The 24,136-nt window shown below is 45.6% G+C and overlaps 2 protein-coding genes across 3 annotated transcripts in view; both read right to left on the bottom strand.

The window, feature by feature from the left end:
* LOC121596236 overlaps nucleotides 1–24,136 on the bottom strand; it is a 69,931-nt gene that overhangs the window by 25,940 nt on the left and 19,855 nt on the right. The window contains exon 4 of the mRNA XM_041921000.1: nucleotides 6,074–6,177. Within this exon, the coding sequence (XP_041776934.1) occupies nucleotides 6,074–6,177 (104 nt within the window). The remainder of the gene's footprint in view (nucleotides 1–6,073; nucleotides 6,178–24,136) is intronic.
* Nucleotides 16,644–17,892, bottom strand: LOC121596248. 2 transcript variants are annotated; one of them, XM_041921014.1, is made up of 3 exons: nucleotides 17,841–17,892; nucleotides 17,088–17,777; nucleotides 16,644–17,023 (listed from the first exon to the last, which is right to left on the bottom strand). In XM_041921014.1, the coding sequence occupies exons 1-3, from the start codon at nucleotides 17,843–17,845 to the stop codon at nucleotides 16,768–16,770; spliced, it is 951 nt and encodes a 316-aa protein (XP_041776948.1). In that variant the 5' UTR covers nucleotides 17,846–17,892; the 3' UTR covers nucleotides 16,644–16,767. The 2 variants fall into 2 exon arrangements, with proteins under 2 accessions (XP_041776948.1, XP_041776947.1); XM_041921013.1 differs by having other exon boundaries at nucleotides 17,088–17,874.

The following is a 24,136-nucleotide window of genomic DNA, read 5'->3' as shown; positions in this document are numbered from 1 at the left end:
GCATTTGTTAGCAAGTTTAGCACAAGCTGCACCTGCCTTAAATCCACTTTTCAAGACAACGGTACGGAAAGTTTCAACCTTAGCGAGCTAAGCTTGTGGTGCTGCAAAAAACAATACAGCGCATCCCTTTACCCACCACTTTCTGCACCTTTTTTGTATCATACCCTTCGCTTGAACAGAAGGTCTCAATAAATCTCTCTGTTTAGCATAATAAGGCGAACAAACAAATCGACCCTTGATGGTGAATGTTTTAATTTTAAAAATCAACTCTCCAAGCAAGAAGAGATCATCAGAAAAGCATTAGCCGAAGGGTCAATTTCATTAGGCAAATAGCGGAAACCCCCACGCGGATTTCTGATCTCCGAAACGTTGATTGAATAATGAGTGCGCAAAATGAAGACGGGCCCGGTCGGATGGTGGGGATTGTGGAACCAGGAAAAAAAACACATTGAAACTGTTTTTAAAAAATATTATCCAGCCTATTTTGCATTAGCGGTAGCAAACACCCGGCTGCCGGCTGTCCATCTGTGCGTTAAATGGCGTTACTGTGTAAACAGTCCAGGTCCCGTCACAGCGTGTTCCGTAAACTTTTGCCCTTTGCAAAACAACTGCTCCGGCAAGCAAAGGGAAAGTAACAAAAAAAATCATGTTTTTGTATCTTTCACACTGGCACCAACACACAAACAAGCGCTGAGCCTCCGGTGGCGGGTTCAACTGCAAACCCGTGGGGTATAATTTTTACTTTCCAACGCTCCATCTAACAACGCAAACCAACAACGCATATACCTTCTGCCTTTTTATCCTGAACGACCGAAGAAGATCGATGCCACGCCAGACCATTCGTATGGCCACGCAGCCATGAAAAGCGACCCTGCCATCATTACCGCACGCACCGAGTCGCTTATCGATTTTCAATGATTGCGTAAGCGATTGGCACAAACCCGAGGGCGAGCGATTGAGATTGTTGGCGAAATGGAATGAAAAAACAAATGCTCCACAACAAGGTTGTTGTTCCAACATGGGCGCCTGAATGTAGGGAGGTAAGAAAAACAAGGCATGTAAACTTTGCAGGGGTTCGTGGCCTCCCCTGGGGTCGGTTGCTGAGCATCAAAACAGGAATAAAGCTGTTAGAATGGCGTTTAATGGTAAGGCTTTTCACAAACGCACACTTTCGCCCGTTAAGGGAAATTCCAAAAAAGCCCATTGCTGCCTCAGTTTTCCTCAGCACGCTGCCCTAAAAAGCCCTGCAAACAAACATTCCAACTGCCATTTCTCACTTGACATGCTTCCGGCGCAAAGAAACAAAGAAACCATGACCTTGGTCGTTGACCATCAGCGTCACCGTCGTCCCTCGGAATGGCAGAGCGCACCACAAATAAGTGAACATAAAAGACCCGATCTACCCGAAATGTAAATTCAACATTTGCGTTACGAAACGTCACCCAGCACAAGCACATTAGACCGGGCTCTGGCTGGGTGGGAAGCCTTACGGTAGGTTTTTGGGAAACGGTTCTTGTTTTTCACCACCCAAAACTCAACCGAGCGATTGCTTTTGGAATTCACTTCAGCTTTGTTTCGTGCATGAGCGGCTGCAGAAAGCAGCTCGAAACGATAAATTTGTATGATTTCTTCGTTCCCCGGGAGTGAGCTCTCGCGTGCCGCCCCATTGCAGCCAACCGCCGGAGCGGGAAGGCAAATGCAAAATATTATTATTGGGATTTCGTTGCCAAATCCTTAGCAATCTTCATTCGCACATCGGGTAATACGAGCGTGTAGGATTTGTCTAACATTACCACCTTAATCCCGAGCAGCGGGATTTTGCACCGAAGCGTCCTCTGCCTCCGCACGGCGCCACGAAATTGTCCAAAAAGGAAACATGACGCTTCTAACTAACGCACCATACTTGCCCAATACAACCCCCGCTTCCCCTTATGGGTTTGGTTGGTGTTGTTTTTGGAAAAGTGCATTCATTTCTTTTACGCCTTCATCACCACCACAACAACACAGCTCAAAGGCATCTAGCCACATGTTACGGATATTAGCTCGTCAATAAATTCATCTCACACAGGGGATGTTAGGTTGCATTGTTGCTGCATCTATAGGGAGGGTTCACAAACTGCAACGCACGGCTGTTGCAGAAGATGTATCGGGGTGATAATGGAATCATTCCAAACCAAACAATAATTCCCCGTCCCTGGAGGGAACGATTGCAACATCGCAGGGGAAACACCATACAAAGATGAGAGAAGAGAAGGATATGAGGAGGAAGTGCGATACGTTTAACACTTGCCCGTCGAACCTTGCTCATTCGTTTCTATTTCACAATTTTTTGTTACTTTTCTCGATCACAATCAGTCAGCAGATGCAACAAGAATAAAGCGAAAAAACGGATCAGTAACATCTCACTCTCTGCCTCACGCTCTCTCTCTAAAAGGGTGCTAATTGCGAACGATTGAACTGTAACCCAAAATGCTTTCGTTGCTCGTGTCACAAGTGTCACCATGCTGGGCAAGGACATTACTAACAGCTATCTGTTACATGGCGTCGTCGCTCTTTTTCCGTTTTTTTTCCTTCACCCGAGCGCCCAAAAAGCGCCAAAAATGCTAGTATCCTGGTCACGGCACCAGCGGTACCCCGAACGACCAATTAATCAAATACGCTTTCAAAAGAACTGCTTCGTTTTTTTCTCTCTCTCTCTCTCTCTCTCTCTCTTTCCATTTTCCATCCGGCTCATGAAGATAAGCTTAAGCCTCATCCATCAAACCATCGTGTAGCAGCCCCGGGGATGCGGTGCTCACAGGCACTGACGAAGAGATTATGCCGTTGGCCAAAATGATTGTGTTTGCGTTGATCCTCGTACAAACCGCTTCACCCGGTGCTGCCTGCGACCCCGATGAGCCGGCGTTCGTGTGCGTGTGATTAGCTTAAGGCTCTCGCTTGCTGCCACGTTCCATCCATTCCGAAATCGGTGGGACACATGTGGGAAAGGTAAACAGTAGTGGCATGGTTTCGGTGTAGTTGCCCTACTCTTACACCCGTTTTCGATCGTCAGCAAAGACAACACCCTTGCGATAAAATCGATTGAACCCGCACTAAAGAAGGAGAGGTTGTGATTTTGGCAAACAAAACCATGATAATGGGTAATGCAAGGACACTTTTCAAAGAGCCTGCAATGATGAAAAGGTTATCACCTAATACCCGGCATGATGCTCGTTTCATTTCGTGCCGTCGCGTCTAAACGTGCGAACGATACTAGAAAACCTTTGAAGCAGTTTCTTTCGTATGTTTTATTGTTGGTTCAAAACTTTCCAGACGTTCATCAGAAAACGGCAAGAAGGTAGGAAAGTTGTTCCCCCCAACACCGCCGAAATGTTTGCCACTTATTAGACAATGTTTTGTTTGCATTGGATAATGAATGGGCTCTGCATTGTGCCATAAACCACCAACAAGCTCCATCCTCCCGCAATCGAACCAACCGAAGTGCTGCTCTCTTCATCATAATGGCTTTCCACTTTATTGGCCATGCTGCGAGTTCAGCGGGCGGGTGAACTCGATAGTAGATGCTGCTTTCAGGTTTCCCCGAGGGGTGGAACATTTCTTATCAAGAGTTTGGAATGTTTTGCTTAGCTAAAGAGAGGGAGGATGCTCTTGCCGATGCCGAACGGTATGCGCTAACCTGCGCTAACTTGTGCACTCAATTAGCGGTCACAGTTGAGCGGTCCGTGTCCGTGGATGACCTCATAAAAACGATTTACGCGAAATCTGACGCGAAACATCATCACGGGTGGCAGCGGAATTTTGCCCAAAAACTTTCGCACAAGAACAACAACAACTACGAACGAGGCTTAACGAGGGCCTCATCATGGTGCGGATTGTGTCACCGATACCAATGTCCCAAGGACACACCATTACATCATCGGCTACTAAAACTCGATGTACGCTTCCAGCCTCGATCTCCTCCACATTCTGTCTAGCGTGCTTCCCGTGTACGATACGTCTATCAGTGCAGGGGGAAAAAGAACGGTCCAACAACGGTCCACCGCTCTGCCATCATCAGAACCTCGGTCACGCTCGCTCACGTCGCAGCCGTTCCGGCAAAATGGCCAATCAACGATAGCGTCGTTTTTATGGCATTAATGTTCACGCTTGCACCAACAGCGCCGCTCGGACCGGGCCCATCGTAATCCGGATCCGTTGCTGAACGGTCGATGATGTAGAGCGCGTATATCGGACTCTATCCGCATCCGTCCGTTGTTTTTTTCTTCTTTTTTATTGCGCTTCTTTCGATTGATTCGATTTGCCCGCTCTTTGGGGGGCTTCTTCTTGCTCGAAAAGGGGAGGATAAAGGTTTGCGGTTTCGTGCAAGTAAGTAGTGTGCAGCACGTCAACCAAATCCATTTCCATCTTCGTTAAGTGGATTATATAGCCAAACCGGTGGACCAATTTGAAGAAGCCCACACAATAGAGAGCAGCCCACCACAGATTTTTATAGCATTGTGAATAAAACAGCACTAACTGGAAGCGGGTTTTTCTTTCTACTTCAAAAGATGGATATTTTTGTTAATGCGCTGCTTAAAGCTGCTCGCTAGAACTCCCCGTTACAAAGAAAGCAATGACTGAACGAAATGAGAAAAGAAATTCGTAATAAGCTTCACTTTCATGGGGCATTTACTCCGCTTCCCAGACGGTCACGATAAACCACCACCCATTTCCCTCGTTCGGTCTTATCTAGCCGAACCATTCCCCATTACCATTAGCACAGTATGCGCGCCTCACAAACTTTGGCCCGTTAGCGCGTAGCGCGCACCGGCTCTAGGGGTCCTCCGCTTCGATCCTATAAACATTGACACATAAAACACTATCAAACACATTCCATCCATCCCTAGGCCCTCGCCGAAAGGAAAGAAAAAAAACATCACACCCTCCCTGTTGCAAACCCACACCCCACTGTGCCTTTGTCTGGGTTTTGCGACATGAAATCTATTTCACGGAGCTTCAACCTACGAAAGCAGTCGGCAGTTGCGGGGTTGTTCTCTGCCATACAGCCAATTCCTACGCAGGCATGTCCCCTACAAGCAGCGAAAAAACCCCAATGTTGAGCTACTTCTCACAAAGAATGAGCAAGCGGCTTTCACACAGACACCGCGGCGCCGAAAAGGACATCCCGACATGGCGTACGTGTGTCAAGGGCAACGCCAGCCGTAGCCGAAGGCGGTTTTGTAAAGGTTTTGCTTGCCGCTGGAAGCCCTTCCCAAGATCACCCGGATGACCTTGGCATGTACGCCAGCCGTCTTCCTCCCGACCTGTCTGTGTGTGTGTGTGTGTGCCTAATGGATGGAATTAGCATTAGCAAGGGCAGGAACACGTGGGAGACACAGCGGCGTGGGGTGCGTGGGTTCCGCGTTTCGCATGCGTACCAATCTTGCAGATGTGGGTTTTTCTTTCTGTTCTATATTTTGTTTATTTTTGGCTTGGAATGGTCGATTAGCTTGTGATATGACAAAGCGACAAAAGCCAAGTTTGCCACTTCGAATGGCGTATGACGTGGAAATTCATTGTGCCTAAACACAATGCATGCATGTGTTCCGAGGCGTTGAATATAAAAGCGAAGCAATGAATGCAAAACTTAAAATGACGCAACGTTTTATCCATACAAAATCAGCATGAGAGCATGGTAGCATTTTCTACAAACATTCGGCCTATTTTTTACCCGGAAGCAGCAAATTAAACATTGTCCCCTTGGTGTGACGAAACAGTCAGTGAAACTTCCCCAACGAGTAACTCTAATAAATTCATATCGGGCTCCCATTTTCCGGGCACACCAAGACTCCTACCGCACAGCTTGAACGATAATGACAGCCTTTTGACCCATTATCTATTTAGGCATAAATTATGGCACCGGATATACACCGGCGCCGGTAAGATGCACGCCGGCGAGAGCAAAATTACCCGCCAGCTATTCTGCCGAAGTACGTGTGTCCCACAGATCTCCCAAACCGCGGTGGCGGCGGAGTGGGCGGTAGCGGACGAGGAAGTGGAATTAACTCTTCAAAAGCCGACCGACGTGACTTACCGTCCATGCAGATGTACTTGATGCGCACCGTGCCCTCCTTCCAGACGACGGCAAACGGGTGATCCTGCGAGAAGATGAAGCTGCAGTGGTTCTTCCCGGAACATCTGCGGGTGGAAGAGAACAGAAAGAGAGCGTGATATTAGTGGGAAAAGGCTTCAACTATTCGTAAACCGATTCGATAGAACGAAACGGTGACGATCCGTTCGCATACGTTTATGTTAAATAAAGGCGCCACACCGAACCAGGGAGATGGCATCTGTCCAAAACTGGCCCTTCCCCCCGTCATCGGTGTCGGTCAGCTCAAAACATTTCACCGTCGTTGAAGGTGCATAATTAGAGGGTATTCGGTCGGTGCAGAGGACATTTCGAAGACATGTTTTGTTCAGCTCGGAGCATCAATTTCTCGCGAGGCGTTTCTCCACAGCAGTAGGTACCAATTAGAACAGGCCCGAAAGGTCCGAAAACGAAGAACCGTGTACATCTCCGAGGTCTAATTATGGATTTCGGAACGTTGATCATATTTTTTTTCGAAGCACACACACACACACGCACAAAGGTCGAACGCACATTAAACGTTTTTATGTGTCCGGTACGATCGAGCGATACTCTACCGTGAGATGAAGGATGGTTGATAGCAGGAGCTCACGAATGGCGTTTTGGTCCTTCGAACCGGAATAGCCTTAGGAATTGGTTATTAGACAACACTGCAAAGCTGCTCTCTCTCTCTCTCTCTCTCTCTCTCTCTCTCTCTCTCTCTCTCTCTCTCTCTCTCTCTCTCTCTCTCTTGACCTGCACAAACACAAATAAGCGTAACCGTGACAAGATTCTATCGACCGTGGAAGATGTTGCTTTCGTTCTGGCATTGTGAATTGTGTTTACATTTTTAATAAACCCAAAACAAAACGAAAAACTTCCAAAAACAACGAGCTAACATAGAACGTTTCCGTCAACACGAACACGTTCGGCGGGGTGCAGAATTTATAGCACACTGCGTACGTAACTACGCACAGCGGATATAAAAAATGGGCCAAAAACACTCCACCTACCTATCGTGTGATCGTTCACGTTCCCGAAGCATAACGTGCGACACGGCATGTTCCTTCCTTGCCTTTTTACTTTGAGTCTATCCATGTCCTCTAACGTTTTCATTTGCTTGTACTGCCCCCGACCGCCTTCATATTAACACTTGTGTGGGATTTAATTTATGGAAACAAAGCGTAATTTGATGGTCGGAAGGCGTACGATTCACGGAAAGCGCCAGCACCAACAAAAAATACACCCAAAAGTCACATAAAATGTGCCATAAATAAGTTAATATTTTCAGCTGCAACTGCGTGAGCGGAAGCAGGCTGGCAGCAACTGTGGCTGCGGCGGAGGAAAGTGTAGTTGAACACAGAAGAAGTAAGACGCAGGCATACCACAGACGTCTCTACATCATTGACGCCACATCGTTTGGTTGCTGCTCGTTGCTTTATTATTGTGTTTGGAATAAAAGTTCATAATTTAGTGCCTATACGAACCTACGAAATTACGTATGCTACCGAACAAATTGTGTGATCCGGGCGGTAAAAAGATGCTCATAAAGATGCGTTGTTGGGCATAAAGCGTTCTAGCTGAGGCATATTTTCTAATGTGATGACAACCTTTTGATCAAACCGTTTTGTTTGTGAGTAGAAAGTGGCTTGATAACGATTGACGACATCAAAAACACTCCATTGCTACTTCTTATTGACAGACGCTTTAGACCCTTTTAAATAAAGTGACGCTGCTTTTAAGCTCATTACGTGCGTACACCCCCTTCCAAGATGCATCCCGGAAATGGGTCTTGCTGCTATCCTGCACCAGATTCAACCCGAATGAAACGCCGAACCACCATATTCCCAAGCGTTAATGATCTCATTTCCAGCAGTGAATGGTTTTGTATGAAAAATGACCGATTTACACAACCCTCTCCCCGGTTCTCGCCAGAAAACCATTACATAAGTCACCGCACGACCGGAACCGAGCCGTTACCAAGCAACAATTAACTTTTATGCCACGCCACACTTCTTTCAGCCCCGAAACAGGATCGATTCCGAACTCAAAAGAGACACCACCGAAAAAAGATGAAAACCGACCCACATTCAACCACGTTATGCGTGCATTATCCCAATTCCCTGCACGCAGTTGATTTATGTGACATCGAAGACGATTATTGGAAGCAGCGTTTTCTTTTTTTCCTTTCAGAACACACTTCCGGCAACCGACGCAAAGCAGTGTGTGTGTCGCTCTGCGATTGAAGATCTCCGCTCGCGCGCGCGCGCCGGGGAATTAATTCTTCACGCCTGACAGCACTGAAATGGGAAGCGCGTCTTTCAGCGCCTGTTCAGTGGTTCACAGATGGAAACCCAAATACGCACACATACGGCCAGACACTTTTACAGTCCTTCCCCTGAGTCTGTCAGACCTGGTAAGGGAACTTCCTTTCGATGGGTAACCAGTGCGTGGCCCAGTACTTTATCTTTCACACTGTTTGAATATTATTTATAGGGCCCCGTCGTTGTTGGGAAGGCTTTTAAGAATCTTGCGCCAGCTCTCCAAGGCACTAGAGACTCCAGGCGTGGCTGAGATTTTTGGCTCCGAATTTATGATCGTCTCTGCAAAGAACTGTCTATGCGTGTTGTTGAACATTTCGAGGAAAACTTTAAGGAGTCTCAGAGGAGATGTGGATGGAACTGAAATACTTTTGTATGTATCAATAATTTAGTAGTCTGTCACATGCTGTTACCATTCTGGAGTTGCCATTGTTTGGGAGATTATAGGCTACAAACAAAGGTTTACAGTGCTGTAGAAGTCGTCATTGACTGTCTGTTTGCAGTAATAAGAGCAACAATTATTGCTACTTTTTTCCTAGAATAAACATATCGATTCCTAATTCCGAGAACAATTATTTTCCATTCTATTAATTGAACAGTTGACATGTTAATTGAATGATAATGAATCGTAAACCTAACTTTCGCTATCATCAGTGACCTTGCTAAATATCTCGTCAGCTTTAAGTTGCCAACAGCCAACATTGATGACAACTATGTCATAATCCGGCATAATTCGCCCACATTGACAGCAGGGCACGTGTAAAACCAGCTCCCTTGGGACAACCATTGACCGCCCAGCGAAAAATCAAATTCACCCTAACATCCCAACGGCAGCAGAATGGAGCGGAAAAGGGAGCGGCAATCAGCATCCCAAAAACGTGAAGGTGCATAAAATTGAATTAAATCGAGCAGGATGAATGACCATGAAAACGTGTAACTATTTCCAGTGCTAAAAAACTCTCTCACACACACAAACACCAAACAGGGAAAACATAATACACAATCGGGAAAAATTACGCAAACTCGGGGGCAAAAGGTGGGGCCGTAACAGGGGCAACAGGAAATGGTCCATTTTCCGGATGGTTTCGAAGCGTGGATGGATGATGACGTGTGCTGTGGTGTACATTGCGCCGAGGCATTCGTCCGTGCATGGGATAATGCTGTTGGCACGTGATTACGATACGACTAGTTGTTACAAATTAGCAATCAACGCTTCGCCTCCTTCGAGCACGGTCGGTTCCGGCACACCACTCTTCCATCCACTGCTCCTCCACATCAGTACGGTAAACCATCTTTTAGCCAGAGCTAGCAGGGAACTGCTCAAACCCATCCAACCGGCAAACAGAGTGGATAAATGGTCGATAATTGAGATATTGCCACGGTTTGCTGCAACTGCTGTGTATGTGTGTGTGTGTGTTTTACCTTATTGTTATGCAAATTTGGTGCAATCCATGTCCCCATTTACACTATCACCTCTGGGGCAAGCGTATGGAATGTGGGAGGGTCGGGAAGCTTAAATCCTTTGCATAACTTATCATCTACAGGGATTACACTCTATTAGTCGCTTAATGTTGACCTTTTGCCACGCGTCCATGCGTCCTCTGGGCAATTTCTTTGATGAGAGGATTGATTTTTTTTAATGAAGCGTGTTAAGAGAAAACTCAATCAAAACTGATTGTGCATAGTAAACAGTTCGTTATCGAGCCTTTCTGCGGAAAAAGGCTGAAATGAAGGATGAAGAGGTTAAATTTTATTTAATCTGAAGCCTATCCTGAACCTGTAAGTAAATCGTGTAAAAAAGCCTTTTTGATTAATGTCATTGCGTTAACGAAAATGCACAAATGAAAACAATTTTTCGATTGATTGATTGATATTTTTCACACACCAAACCCTACATGGAAAAGCAAAAAGTCACAAGTTCTGTATGGAGCTTTTCATTTGAATTGATATTCAAACACAAACAATTTAACGCGTACGACGACTGTGTGCTGAAACGCATGTGTTTACCTTCTAGGAAATTTCAATCAATAGTACAAATAGCCCCCACCGACAAACTATTCCGAACGTTTCACATGATTGCGAAATTTCGCCAATATTTTGATCATTTCATTCTCCAACATCGTGGCAAAAAGAGGCTTATAAAAAATTAAGCTCCAACTGTAAGTATGCTTTCACAAATTTTGCTGCAAAGCGGACTGTATATCCTCTCCCCCCTCTCCACGCACACATCATTCTTCCCACCCATAGTTATAACTGAATGCATATGCATCCAACCGGGAAGGGACAGAACACACAAGCATACCCTTCCCGCCCAAAAAACCATGTGCTAAATATTTCCCACCCATTTAACCGATACCGCACAGCCAACAGCATCGGACCGTTTTGCTGCACACAAAAACCACATACCAGCAGCACAGAGCTGCTACCCGATACTGGATACCGGGGAGGTGTGGGCGCATAGAGGTAAGCATGAGTAGCTTATGTTTTGCCGAGACCATTTGTGTCCAATTTTTTATTCACTAACTAACTTTTTGTTTTCTTTCATTTCATCCGTGGTTTATGGCAAAGCCCGTCGTCATCCTCGGCACTACTTTGCGTTGCGGCAATGAAGCTCGGGTATGCAGCTTGCATGTGATTTTGTGCGTGTTATTGTGCCTGAAACCACACAAAACCAACTGCTGCTGCTGCTGCTGCACATAGCACACACACTCACGCTTGGTTAGTTCGCAAATGTAAGCGAAGGGCAGTGCAAACAACTAGCAAAAGCTTTTCCCACGAGGAGCATATGACGACGTGTCCTGCGTCACACTCCCATGCACTCCCATGGCTCTGTTTGGAGGGGGAGTGAGGGCGCCCCAGCACTGCACAGGTATGTCCAAACAAAAGAAGCTTAGCTTTCAGGAGGGATGCGAAAAAGTCAATAAAAGCACACAGAGTGTACCATCACCACACACACACACACACACATGGTCACACACACACACACACACACACACACACACACACACACACACACACACACACACACACACACACACACACACACACACACACACACCACACACACACACACACACACACACACACACACACACACACACACACACACACACACACACACACACACACACACACACACACACACACACACACACACACACACACACACACACACACACACACACACACACACACCACAAACACACACAAAACACACACAAACACACACACACACACACACACACACACACACACACACACACACACACACACACACACACACACACACACACACCACACACACACACACACACACACACACACACACACACACACACACACACACACACACACACACACACACACACACACACACACGGTCAGACGACACAAGGAACAAGGTGTTGATAATTCCTTTCCCCGAAAGTCAAGTCTATCTTACCACCTCACCAAAATGAAGGCCACACGAGGGACGGATTTTGGGGCCAGATTCTTGGACGTACAGAATGTAACATTGTACTTCAAGTTCTTCAGACCAACAGCATACATTTTGTAACAAAACTTCACACATCCCCTCACAGGCTAGTCGCTTCACCATATACTATATGTACAATTTTCGGTACACAGTTCTTGCTGCAAGTGGTGCGAATTCTACGAAGGATATAAGGTCCAACACTACGCAACCGTCACCGTACCGAACAGCGCAACATTCTTAGTGTGACACAATAGCGATGCGAATTTTTCTTCTTGTTCTGCCCACTGTTGATGTCCAGTCGCTATGGCCAGAATGCCATTAGAAACACTCGCCTTCGTTCCGGTAAGGACCAAGCTGGGACGGACGCGAAGGGCACCATTTACCCGGGGCATAACGTTCTTCTTTGCCGCCCACTAACACAAAGTTAATAAAACAAGTCTACTGAGATGTGATTTGCGCGTGCTGTGCGTGCTTTTTTGGTCATTCCTAGAACAGCTTTTCGCTGTGTTTTTTTTTGTCCTGGTAGACTTAACGGCATGACAACGAAGATGAAGCGCGACTGTCAAAGATCTTTTGGAATTCCAATCAAACACAGCATAAATCAGATTCAGCTTCTTTTTTCCAATCACCAATGTTTCATTAACGAGAGAATATGATGGTACGCGCTAAAGATCAAAGTAAATGTACGATCTGCTGGCAAATGGAAAGGACATAGACAACCAGAGAAAACATGTTGCTGCAAGAAGCTGGCTGCAATGGAGAGCAATCGTGTGCTCGCTGTAAGGCTGTGGGAAGCTATGACAGGGACTGCTCTGGCTGAGTTGGTGATGACACGTACGTACATTAGATTGTTAGTGTCAATTCAGCAGTGAGTGCTGACACCAGTGCTTAGTAAAAGGTGTCTTAGATACATTCCATATATTGGAGCTGATTTTGACATCAAGTGTGATGGGGAATTTAACATTATGACAAGTTACTGCGGCGATGATAACATCCTCAGGTTGTTTTTATCACGTGCACCACGATGCATGACGTATACTAATTCGCAGACGATTCAAGTTGATGTTTACACCTCAAAACCTTTTATGAGAAACTGAATGAGAGTCTGAGTATTTTGGAATAAAAAAAGTTGTTTCATCACAATCACAGTTTAATAGCATTAATGCATTCTGGTATCTACTAAGAACTCAACCAACATCCGCAAGAAACCAACTACAAGACCTAACCTCAACCTCAACTGGTCATTACGTACCGGTTTAAATTAGTTTTCGAAAATTCCGACTCCATTCAATTGCGTACCTGACAAGGTACGCCCATGTTCTTGCAATCCAAGCCCCGGACAACCCACAAAATGCCGCTGCATCAGATCTGAACCAAATCTTAATTAAATGCTCGAGAGCGGCTCGTATGCTCTGGAAGCTCAATCAACTGTTTGATTGGAACAAATAACGCCAGTACCGAAAACAAGTCCTCTTCAGCCGCTACCGGGCCAGCGGTTTCCGCAAAATTCGTAAAAACCTATGCATGCAAATTTCACTCGAAGCTGTGGGAAAGTTTTCGGTGCTTCCCTGTGCATTAATGTGCGTTCACTCTATGAAAGCTGCACCAGCGCGCACTCCAGGAAAACAGCTCCAATCCAAGCTCAACAAACCATAATTCATGCGCTCCATTGTGTGCTGGACAAGGACGCTGGAAGCGTGGGCAAATATTGACGCTGTTTTCAACAAACCCCAGGATATGGATCCTACTACTGCTACTACTACTACTACTACTACTACTACTACTACTACTACTACTACTACTACTACTACTACACACACACACTCAGCGGATCGATGGCGAGTAAAAGTTTTCGGCCTCTGCTAAAACTAACAGCAGCCTTCATTAGTCTCCCGCGACCCGTTGCCGTTTGGAGTGGTCGTGTAAAACTTCAAACCGCTCCAAGAGCGCGGTATATCCTTTAGAACCTCTCCCATCGCGCGGACATGAAAAGCAGTACAAACCGCACAACTGGTTGATGGCAATCAGGAGAAGGAGGAGAAGGAGGAGAAGGAGGAGAAGGAGGAGGAGGAGGATGAGGATGGCAACAAAATTTTGCCCCAAAGCCCCGAAAAAACCATTACTTTCTTATCCGTGGTAGGTGAAGACATAAAGGTAAACCCTCGAAGGAATGTGTGTGCTGGCGAATAAAACGTGTACAATCCGAATGCTGCTCACTTGGCTCACCGCAGGTTCACAACCGCCAATCGATTCCATCCGGTTTCAGAGCCCGATGGTTTTAGCTGCTCAGTTCCGCTATCGGGAGCCGGTAAATGGAGTGTTTCCGCCGTGGAATCGCAGTGTTTCGTTAGCATTAAAGCAAACGTTTCGGCCGGTTGCCGTGTATCCTGTGCGGTAAAAGAAGGATGTGCTTGCGAGCACTTTAAACGGACGGACGGTTAGTTCCTGGGAGGGTTCTGACTCTACTACGTTACTTTATCATTCTCAGTTTGCTAGCCATTTGATGACTCTCTTTGGGGAGACTTTGTTTCGATAGTTCTGCGTTACTTTGTTCCGTAGGTTTTGTTAAGTAGTTGTTCAAGCAAGGTGCCGTGGAACCGTATAAGCTCCAGAACAAAACTTAAGCTCCAAAAAACTTCAAACTCATTCTAGGGCTTACCATTTTCCCCCATATGTTGCTTACCATGTTATGCTGGGGATGGCACAAAACCAAGGGGTCGATTACCGTACAGCCAGGAAACAGGTTTAATGATGCAGCCCTTTCCGGAGTTTTATGATCAATTTCCGGATTGAAGTATATGAGGCGTGAATCGGATATGACTGGCGTGAGATGGCACTGAATGCGGGAAGGTTTTACGTGTCTTTTAAGCGCGCTTTATAAAAAAAATACACAGACCACCTCCAAACCATATACAGGTAGGAGAATAAAGAGGAAAACAATATAGTAAGACAGCAAATATGAAAATATTCAGGGGGTTTACCATAATTTTTACCATTCGTACCATATACCATTCATAAACTGCAGTAATATAGCGATTGGAACCAAAACACAAATCCAGCAAAGCAGCTGTTTGAACTGGCGCTAGATAGTGAAACCATCAGCGAACTCTGCTGCTCGACGTGTTCCATTGACGATGGATTAATGAGCTGCTAAATAAATTGGTGCGACACTCATGGCCTGGATGCGTGGTATAAAAAAACAACATGGCACAGAGTGTATGGACGGGCGAACCATAATTAAAAGGGTAAACGGTGCACACGAGCTAATGAGGTGTAAGAAATCCCGTGAAAGAAGTTGTGCAGCACACGCCAACCATGCGAAATGGAGGCGCGGAGTATCGATTTTTTCTGCTGGTAAATGAGGTTGGAAACTTATAGACGAGATATTTTATATGAAATTCTTATTTCGCAGGTTTGGGAGAGAGAGAGAGAGTTTTCCTTTAAATTGTATTGAACTTCAAATTGCGTAAATAGAGGGAATTGCATGCCTTTAGACACTTTACTTTGCTTCTCTCGTCTATAAAAATAAAAGGAACCAAGTATAGTGACTGCAAGTATCGGTTCTGCAAATAATCACAATAAATAGATTTCGAAATTATTTCCCAGCGCGCAGCGTGCATTTCCATTCCGCAGTCAAAACAACCATCCGTCGGAAGTTTATTTGAAATATTAATGTAAACAAGATCTCTTTATTGAAACGAATTTCCAACAAACTTCCTGTAGTCGCGAAAACACGCCTCGCGTCACAAGCAAACACAGCTCAGACGCTAACATAAAGCATATCTTGGTATAGATTTTCTATTCTTCCACCCTTTCCATCTCGTGGGAGGCATTGAATGTTCCCGCAGAATGAAAAAAAACCCCTAAAAGTGAGACCAAAAATCTAAACGTTTTCAAGTGCCGCAAACAATTTGCTCATTGTTTCTGTTCCTCCCTCCCATACACTGTGGCACACTGTGTGGATAAATATTGTGGTACCAGTGCCGCTACAACAATGAAAAAAAAGCCGAAAGGAAAGTATAAAAGCCTCCACCGCCTTGCCGTGTTGTTCGCAATTTTTTTTTCTCGCTTTTTTCCGCGCCCACAGGCGAACGAAAGCAAACGAAGTTGAAACCAACCAACCCAACCCACTCGAAAAGCCAAACAAACAATCGGATCGCCATCGCTTCTAAGAACAATGGAGCCAACACGGCGGCCGTGGTGCTGCTAGCTAACGATACTTCGGAACAGTTTCCACCAACGAACCGTTGGCAATGGTGGGTAAACACTAAAAAAGCAAGCTGGCAAACTCGTTCCTGAACAGGCGCGCAATAGAAATTGTTTGGCCTGTGTATGCCTGTGTGCTTTTCTTTCTTTTTTTATCAATATCTGTAAAACCGAACGGAAAGCCGGCGGTGGTTGGTATTTTTACTGTAAACTGTTTGCTCTTTTTGTGTGCTACCAGGTATGCTACTGCTTTTTACCCCAGCACTGGGCATATTAGCGCAAAGACTAAAACACAGCAAAGCTGATGGCAGAGTAGCAATTAACGTAAATCGATTTAAACACTTGACAATCGTTTACGTGACCGTCCGGTACGATTTAAGGGCAAGCACGGATGTACAGTACAGCCGCACGAGCTATTAATTGCTCGTTATCAGACAAATTAAACTGCCACGAAAAGGATGTAGACGAGCGTCGCAAATGGATTTGCGGAGGATGTAGTGCGCGCAACGAATATTATTTTCAATTTATTGTGAGCATGAATGAAATGAATGTGTTTGTGAAAAGTGCAGTTATATAGAGCTGTTTTACAATGGACAACAACAAAGCGCCTAAAGTTATACATGTCCAGTCACAAAAGCTCACTTTTAACCTCTACCGATTCATTTGCGAGATGTTTCAGTCTTGTAGACTTTTACAATTTTGTAGATTTCCCAACCCTTTGCCACTAGTAGTTCTACTAACAGCATCGCCAAGCTGCAACAACCGACGGTGCCATACCCCAGAAACAACATCTTCAAGCTGGCCAGCTCTATATCTGCCCAACGGTTCTTCTTCTGCTTCGGTTGCCGATTCCAGAAGCCCACCAGATGGCGGTACGGTTTGTGCAGCAGTCCAGTCGTGCGCGCCATAATGAAGCTGCCATTAATGATATCGAACCGTCAATGAAATCGCAAGCAAACCAATCAAATCAACAACTTACAACTGCTTCAACTGCTCCACGTGCTTGAACGCGCCACTGTACGGCAGGGCGAGCCAGTTGACTACGACTTTCCTTTCGATCGGTATGATATCGCACATCCTTTCCAGCAGCTTGGCATCGTGAAATATCTGGTTCATCGTGGCATCGCTGGCCAGAACAACGACGAAATTGTTTCGATCGCAAATATAGTCGGCCAGCTTTTCCGGATCATTCCCCTGCACCAAGCGCTGACAGTCGTGATCGAACCGCTTCTGATGCGTGCTACCCCTTACCAAGGCAGGAATGTGTCTGGCCAACCTGCTCAACGTCGGTATGCACACCTTGTACTCCGGATGATTGGCTAGATCCTTCAAGTTGTGCACCGGCAGCTCCGATCTGGGAATGGACAGCTGTGCCACCAGGAACGTCGCCAGGGCACAGCTGAAGATCTGCAGCACGATTCCGAGCAGCAGTTGCAACGTACGGTTCGGCACGTGTTCGCTGGGGTGCGGGTAGGCCCGGGCACCGCTGAGCAGTTCGTACACAAACAGCAGGTGTCGAACCGGGGCATGCTTACGCGTCAAAAGCGCATTCAGCAGTACGATAAACAGCGCCAAACCAACCAGCGCACAGCGCAGATTGCGAGCGAAGATGTCGATGAAGTAGGTGTCCGAGTGATGGGTGTGGTTCAGCGGTAGGTAAAGATTTTGGCTACAAATATAACACAGCATTAGAAAGTGTTTAAACAGGGTCAGCTACACTCGTATCTCCTACTCCATCTTTGCGAACAGCAGTTTGTTCACAGTGCTGTTCTCGATCGACTCAACCACCATGCCTATATCGATTTCTCCCTTATCCAGTGCGTTGTGAATGTTTTCAGCATTTGCATAACTCCGAAAATGTAAGCTACATTAGACAGGGGTAAATAACAATAATTACAAATGCAGATTGATCGCGCATCTCGTTTTTAAGCACATACTTTATCTTCAAATACACTTGCATCAACTGAAATATCCACATCAGCACAGAATGCTCGGGTCTTTCAATCCCTAGCTTCTGCAGGAAGATGAACATTTAAATCGAATATCTTTTATTGTGCCAACAGCTACCAAAACCTTACTTACACCCAACGTCAAATTTGAGCCGACCAGTTGCTCGTCATTGTTTAAACCCACAGAGCGATTATGTTTTAATATTTCCACAATAGTCTTAAGCTGAGCATCGTATCGGAACACATCAGCAGCACCAATTCTGTCGAGGTGATGTAATGGAAAATTCATCTCCAAAATGACCAAAACAGAAATACTTCTGAGAAACACTACTGACTTCCAAACAGCAAATGCAAAGTGAACTTAAATGAGGAACGTTTTATACTGCGCTGTACCTAAAAGATATTTTCAATCATCGATTAAGTTAAATCGTCGATTACATTACATTATTACAATACATTATTCTGCGACACATTTAATGAGGCCAATAAAATCACTCAATTATATTAAAACTTTTAAACCCCTGCAATCAAAAGTCTGAACCTGTACATGTCAATTAAACTAATAGCATCAAGTTCCAGGGAATCAATTGAAGTGCCTCTCGTAAATGCAATTGCTCTACTAAAATTCAATTACAATATTGCTCCAGTAACATTGTAACGATGCATGAAGAACACATTCCATTCCGGAACATTGGAACATTCGCAAAAACTTTACACATCAAGCGCATGATTTTAAAAATGCATGTTCCACATTGACTTCCCCCATCTGTCAGCATCGTTTTGAGTAGATTTTCATTCCCATCATAAATATGAACAGAGCTTCTGAGAAAAGTGTTGTTATGTGCCAGTCAAATCGTCCGTTTGACTGGCATTCTACCCTTTCACCGCCCTGACAGTATGCAAAAATCAAACGACATGCAAGGCCAACGTAAACGAAAGTAAAAGTAGTATCGCTTCTACATTTACTCCCCTCCCGCCCACTTCTACGATGTATATTTTCCACACGAATTGCAACACGGAACCAACGGACGGAGCGAACTGCCAAAGGACCAAAAAACAGGCAAACGGTCGCTCGATGGTGTCCGCCTCGGCACTGCGCATGTTCCCGCGTCGGAAAGGCATTTTTATGGCCAATGTTACCTTGGAAAGTCCGCACCGCAACAAAACGCGGCAAAGCATCTTTCAAAGGCTGATAGAATCGACCCAAACAGGTCACAGAACTTGTGAGGTTGTGCTGGTGGCAGTTAACCACGTCTTCCGCCCAAAGGATTGGCCGCCGATAGCTATTGATGATTTTGCAAAGATATTGGGTATTTGGAGTCTAAAAATATCGTTCCAATATTAGGCAGACAGAAGTTGGTGAAAAGGTGAAATGATGACAATCGATTGGATGTAACCAGGAACACTCTCAGGATCATCAAAGAGTAATAGGATACACATGGACAAGTAAACTCCAAATTTGGCACAAACTCCAAACTCCATGCCGTTGCACAACTTTGCCACAACAATTTACAATAACTGAACACACGAAACGACTACTCACAAGCCCAAGAATGATAAGAATTGCCATCACGTTTATCGGATATCGCTTTGAAGTGTTCCGGGTAAGATAATTCATTTGTGCGAATAGACTTCACTTCCGGGACGCCGCTGCCGCGCACGGACGGAAACTCAGTAGCTCCGAGAAAAACCATCTCCCTAATGAACGAAAAAGCGCGACGCGCAACGAGCTTGAAAGCATCTCCCGGAAGCAGCCGGGGAAATTCTTTCAGCTGCGTAAAAATTGCGTCCCATGTTTTTCTTTCTGCGGGAAAACAGGCTCCGCTCCCGAGCACGGCTTGCGTTCTTCGAAAACGTGCGCCAATCATGGTCCGGCGGATACCTACCGGTCCGTGGGGGGAGAGTTGAATCGCGCGTTTATTTTTCCTTTCTTTTGTGACCGGTGTTTTCCTTCGAGTTGAAAAAGCTAAAACACCTGTGCACCTGCCGCCTGGCGTACGCGCACTAATGAAATTGTTTCCCGATTGCCACAAGGAAACGGGAATTTTCATCAACGTCGCAGGCTCGGCCAAAGCATTGCAAGGATGTACGCTGAAGTAATAAAGCGGTCGGATGAAACGCTGCTAAACTCTTGGCAAAGTGAGTTCCGTGGTAAGAATATGGAAAAGAAGAACAAAAAAAAACTCCACAAAATCGCAACTCCCCACTGGAATCGTTATCGTGCGAAGAAGTTTCGAATTAGTTCCGTGTGGATCGCTTGCGGGGAAATTTCGGTTCATATTTTCACTCCCCGTTACAGCAGTCGTTAACGCGAGGGGAGAAGAAAGTAAAGCCCGATGACAGGACGTTTATCAAATTCATTGCCATGTTTGGCTTATGTGCCGGAATTGGCAAGCGTTAGAAAATGCCGTCTTAAAGTGGTGATGCCGATATGCCGAAAGGGGATGCCGGGGAGAGCAACAGCAGCAGCAGCAGTAGCAGATGTCGTCTACCGAAATAAAAAGGGGTCGATGTTTAGCGACAGGGGCAAACCTGTAGCAATGCCGGAATGTTACCCCTTTTTATCCTGGGAGGCGGAATAGACCGGAACCTCGTCAATACTTTCGGCATGCCTGCAGTGCGCCACCGCGTGCAGAGCACTCATCCGCACCCAGCACATATGCTGCCGGATTGTATGAAATATGATTGATATTGAATTAAACCATGGTGGTCTTCTCGAGGAGGAGAGTTTGCCGCCAGGGTGTCTACTGTGTGCTGTACCATTTGATGTCATCTACAAACGCAACCAGAAGCTCACGCACACACCCGCCCCAATTCAATCGAGCTGAAAGCCGACATGAAAATGGGGGATGTTTTTTGCGCACCGGGAATCGTCGGTTCCATCCTCCAAAAATGTGCGGATGGACACAAGGTTTTTCCCCCCATGTCGGCGTGCAAAATGAATAACCATAGTGTGGCCAGCCCCTCCGAGAAGGTGTTGGAAAGGATGTTCTTTTTTTTTTGTTCCTCTCGCTAGCCTGCACCGGAAACTTAGCACCCTCACAGATAGACACCTTTCTGTCACTGGCAGACCAGCCAACATATTTCGTGCGACCCCCTATCGACCACTTTTATGACACTACCTTCTGTATGTGTGTTTGTGCGTGTGTGTGTCGGACCAAATCCTCTCCCACTGGTCAAAGGGATAATTTATTTAATTATATATCGTTGGTGTGTAATCTAATGAATCAAGCGAATTTCTAACGCAGGGTTTTGCGAAACACCACATCTATACAAGGCGGAACTACGAGAATCGAGATGAATGTTCACAGCGCTCATGGTTGGAGGTGAAACCAGCACGGTTTCGAAATATTTTCACGTCAAACAGTGGCACCATACGGTCCAGGGAGGAAAATCCTCAGTACGAGATTGGAATAATAATGATTGCTCGAAGAGATGGGTTAGAAAAATAGCGACATGTGTTAGACGTGCTGCCACTTGAACAATACAAACTTTAAAGACGTGTGCCCAGAAAATAGAACAAATGTAATAATGTAATAATCGGTTGTTTGCCCTCTGGTGGTGCAATGTGATATTGCAAGTGCAAAGAATAACATAAATTTATTGTAAATATTTCGATACCTCTTCTCATGAAGCTCATGTTGCCTTATTTTTATGATACACAGTTTAAAGAACGCCATAAAGAAATATTGTTGGCTTCAGATATCACCCCCACTGTACGAATTCTTCAGGATAATTCCACAACCGTTTGCTCCACAATTAGCATACTTCCAAAATATAATTTACTATCACATATCACCCTTCCTGGGGCTGCTATCCAAATCGTTTGTATAGTACGGCCAGCCACACCTAAACTAACTCTCTCATTCGCTCTCTATCCCACTCCTTGCATAAACAATTCGAATTTATGCGTTTGACTGTTGGAAAGCGAAAGGACACCATAGCACAGCACCAACAAATTGACGATACGATCGTAGCACTTTTTCGGTTGACTGTATTTGTATGTCGGCATCGGCGATAAGGAGTAAACGCGATGGAGGATGGCGGTTTATAAAAACGGGGAGCTCAACTGTCGTTTACCCTAGCAGCTCAAAAAATTGATCGCACCCAGGACAAAACCCTTTTTATTCTGGTAGCTCCCTCGCAAACACCGATCCGCGTTGCGTTACAACAGGAGCACAGTGGTGGTAATCGATGTTCAACAATAGGAGGTTATAATTTTTCATTCGCAGAAGCACTTAGCTAAAGAGAGAAAGACCGAGTGTTTGTGGATGAGTATGTCTGTGCTCCAGGTACACCTTTATTCATGGTGGTTCGAGGGATGGCAAAAGTAATTACCCTTTCATTAGGAGCGATGGTACAGGACAGGCCGGGCAATTGTACTGGTGCGATTTATGTAGCTAATGTGCCTGACAGGTTGGCAAGTTACACAGACCGTCATGGCTAATGTTGACAGTAAATCAAGTTTTTTTTTTCTCGTCTGCTATATCTTTGACTGCATATACTCTGGAAGTTGAAGCAAAATATTTTCTAAACTTATTCTGAACCGACCAATGAAGGGTGTAAAGTAAAGTTTAGAACCTAAAGACACACTTTGTTTTTTGGAGTAAAAAAAAAACAAAAAACAAACAAAACTCTACAAAACGCCTGAAACTATGCAATTTGCATATCAAAATTGCCTTGACGAGATGGTAAATCTACCACTCAAAATGAATCTCTAGTTTCGAAGGGAAAGTCCGTACACCCGTCGAAAAAAGGTCAACATTCGTCATGAAACTTTAAAATGGATTCATTAGCATCTGCAAACCTTTCCCAATGTCCATTGCACGGACGCAAGAAAAATTCTCAGTCGCTGTTGCTTGACATCCACAATTGCACAAAGAAATTGTTCATCCACAATTTTAACTTCTTTACTTTTTCATTCAGTACCGACCCGGCTAGGATTGGTCAAATTTCCACGGTCTTTTTCATCTAGCACACGGCACTAATCCGAGCCGGCGGACAGCAGCGGACACACGGTGCGACACTGGCAAACACGTTGAACGTTCCTCGAAGACAAAACAAAAAACCATTCGCCTTCAATTTGCACCGCAAACGTTGGCTCGAAATTGAATTTCTTTGTAGCAATGAAATCCAATCCAATCTCTTCCTTTCCAACCAGCGCTCGAGCGGTTCGTCGTTTCTCATTTGTTTCCTTCCCCTGAACCGTGCCAAGTCTTTAAGGATCAAACGACGTTGGGCAACGGTGTGTAGCAGGATGAACACGAGAGAAACGGAGACATCAGTTTCGTTCTTGAGCAAACTTCTTACAAGATACAACTAAATCCGAGTAAAAGGAAGAAAGCACCCAACCTGTATGTGTCTGCAGTCATGGCATTACGAAACACCGGCACGGGTTCTTCCTTCCTCCCCTTTATTCAGCTGCGTGTAAAGGACTCCCGCGTGGGGAAGGTCTCTCGGGTGGTTAGGCACACCGAGGCTAAAACACTTCCTCACGCAAACACAAACATACCAGGCAAAAAACAAAAACATCGGCCCTCGAACCTCTTGATGTCGTTTCCCATCAAGGATCGTGGCGGCCGCCAGAGCCCTTTAGGGGGTTTTACACACTGTACAACGAAGCGGCATGCGGGAAAAAAAGAAACTGAAGCGATATACGCACTCCACCCAGCAGTTCTTGTCCTTGAATCCATATTCTTAGACCTTTTGCGTTGTGCTGCGAAGACGACCGTTTGATGTCGTTGGCAGACTAAACAAATGCCCTCCGGGTGATGGTTAGCTATCAAGGCCCAACGATTTGGCAAACAGACGCCACCGAACGCAACACGGTTCGTTTGCTGGATGGTGACAGGTACCGGCACCACCGTTTCTGCGGTTTGCTCGAGCATGACGGTTTCGGAGCAGGCGGTCTAACGCGCAGCCATCCTCGCCGACCCGCCAACAGCCGTCAAGTACCTTATAATGTCTCCAATTTATTTTTCATGCTCCGTCTTCAAATCGGGCGGAAAACGGAATGTAAAGACCACTAGGAGGCGGCAAACTCTCGAAGCTGCGAAATCGAACACCAATTCCAATCGCG

The sequence above is a fragment of the Anopheles merus genome, chromosome 3R (assembly GCF_017562075.2).
Source record: "Anopheles merus strain MAF chromosome 3R, AmerM5.1, whole genome shotgun sequence".
NCBI classification, from domain to species: domain Eukaryota; kingdom Metazoa; phylum Arthropoda; class Insecta; order Diptera; family Culicidae; genus Anopheles; species Anopheles merus.
The sequence above is the reverse complement of the archived record's forward strand: the minus strand, read 5'-3'. Positions and strand labels throughout refer to the sequence as shown.

Excerpts from the sequence above, each read along its gene's own strand:
- LOC121596248 (XM_041921013.1), bottom strand. The coding sequence starts at position 17,797 with ATGCTGTGTTATATTTGTAGCCAAAATCTTTACCTACCGCTGAACCAC. Across the intron at positions 17,024-17,087 it reads GTGGAGCAGTTGAAGCAGTT|CTTCATTATGGCGCGCACGA; the intron begins GTAAGTTGTTGA and ends CATTAATGGCAG.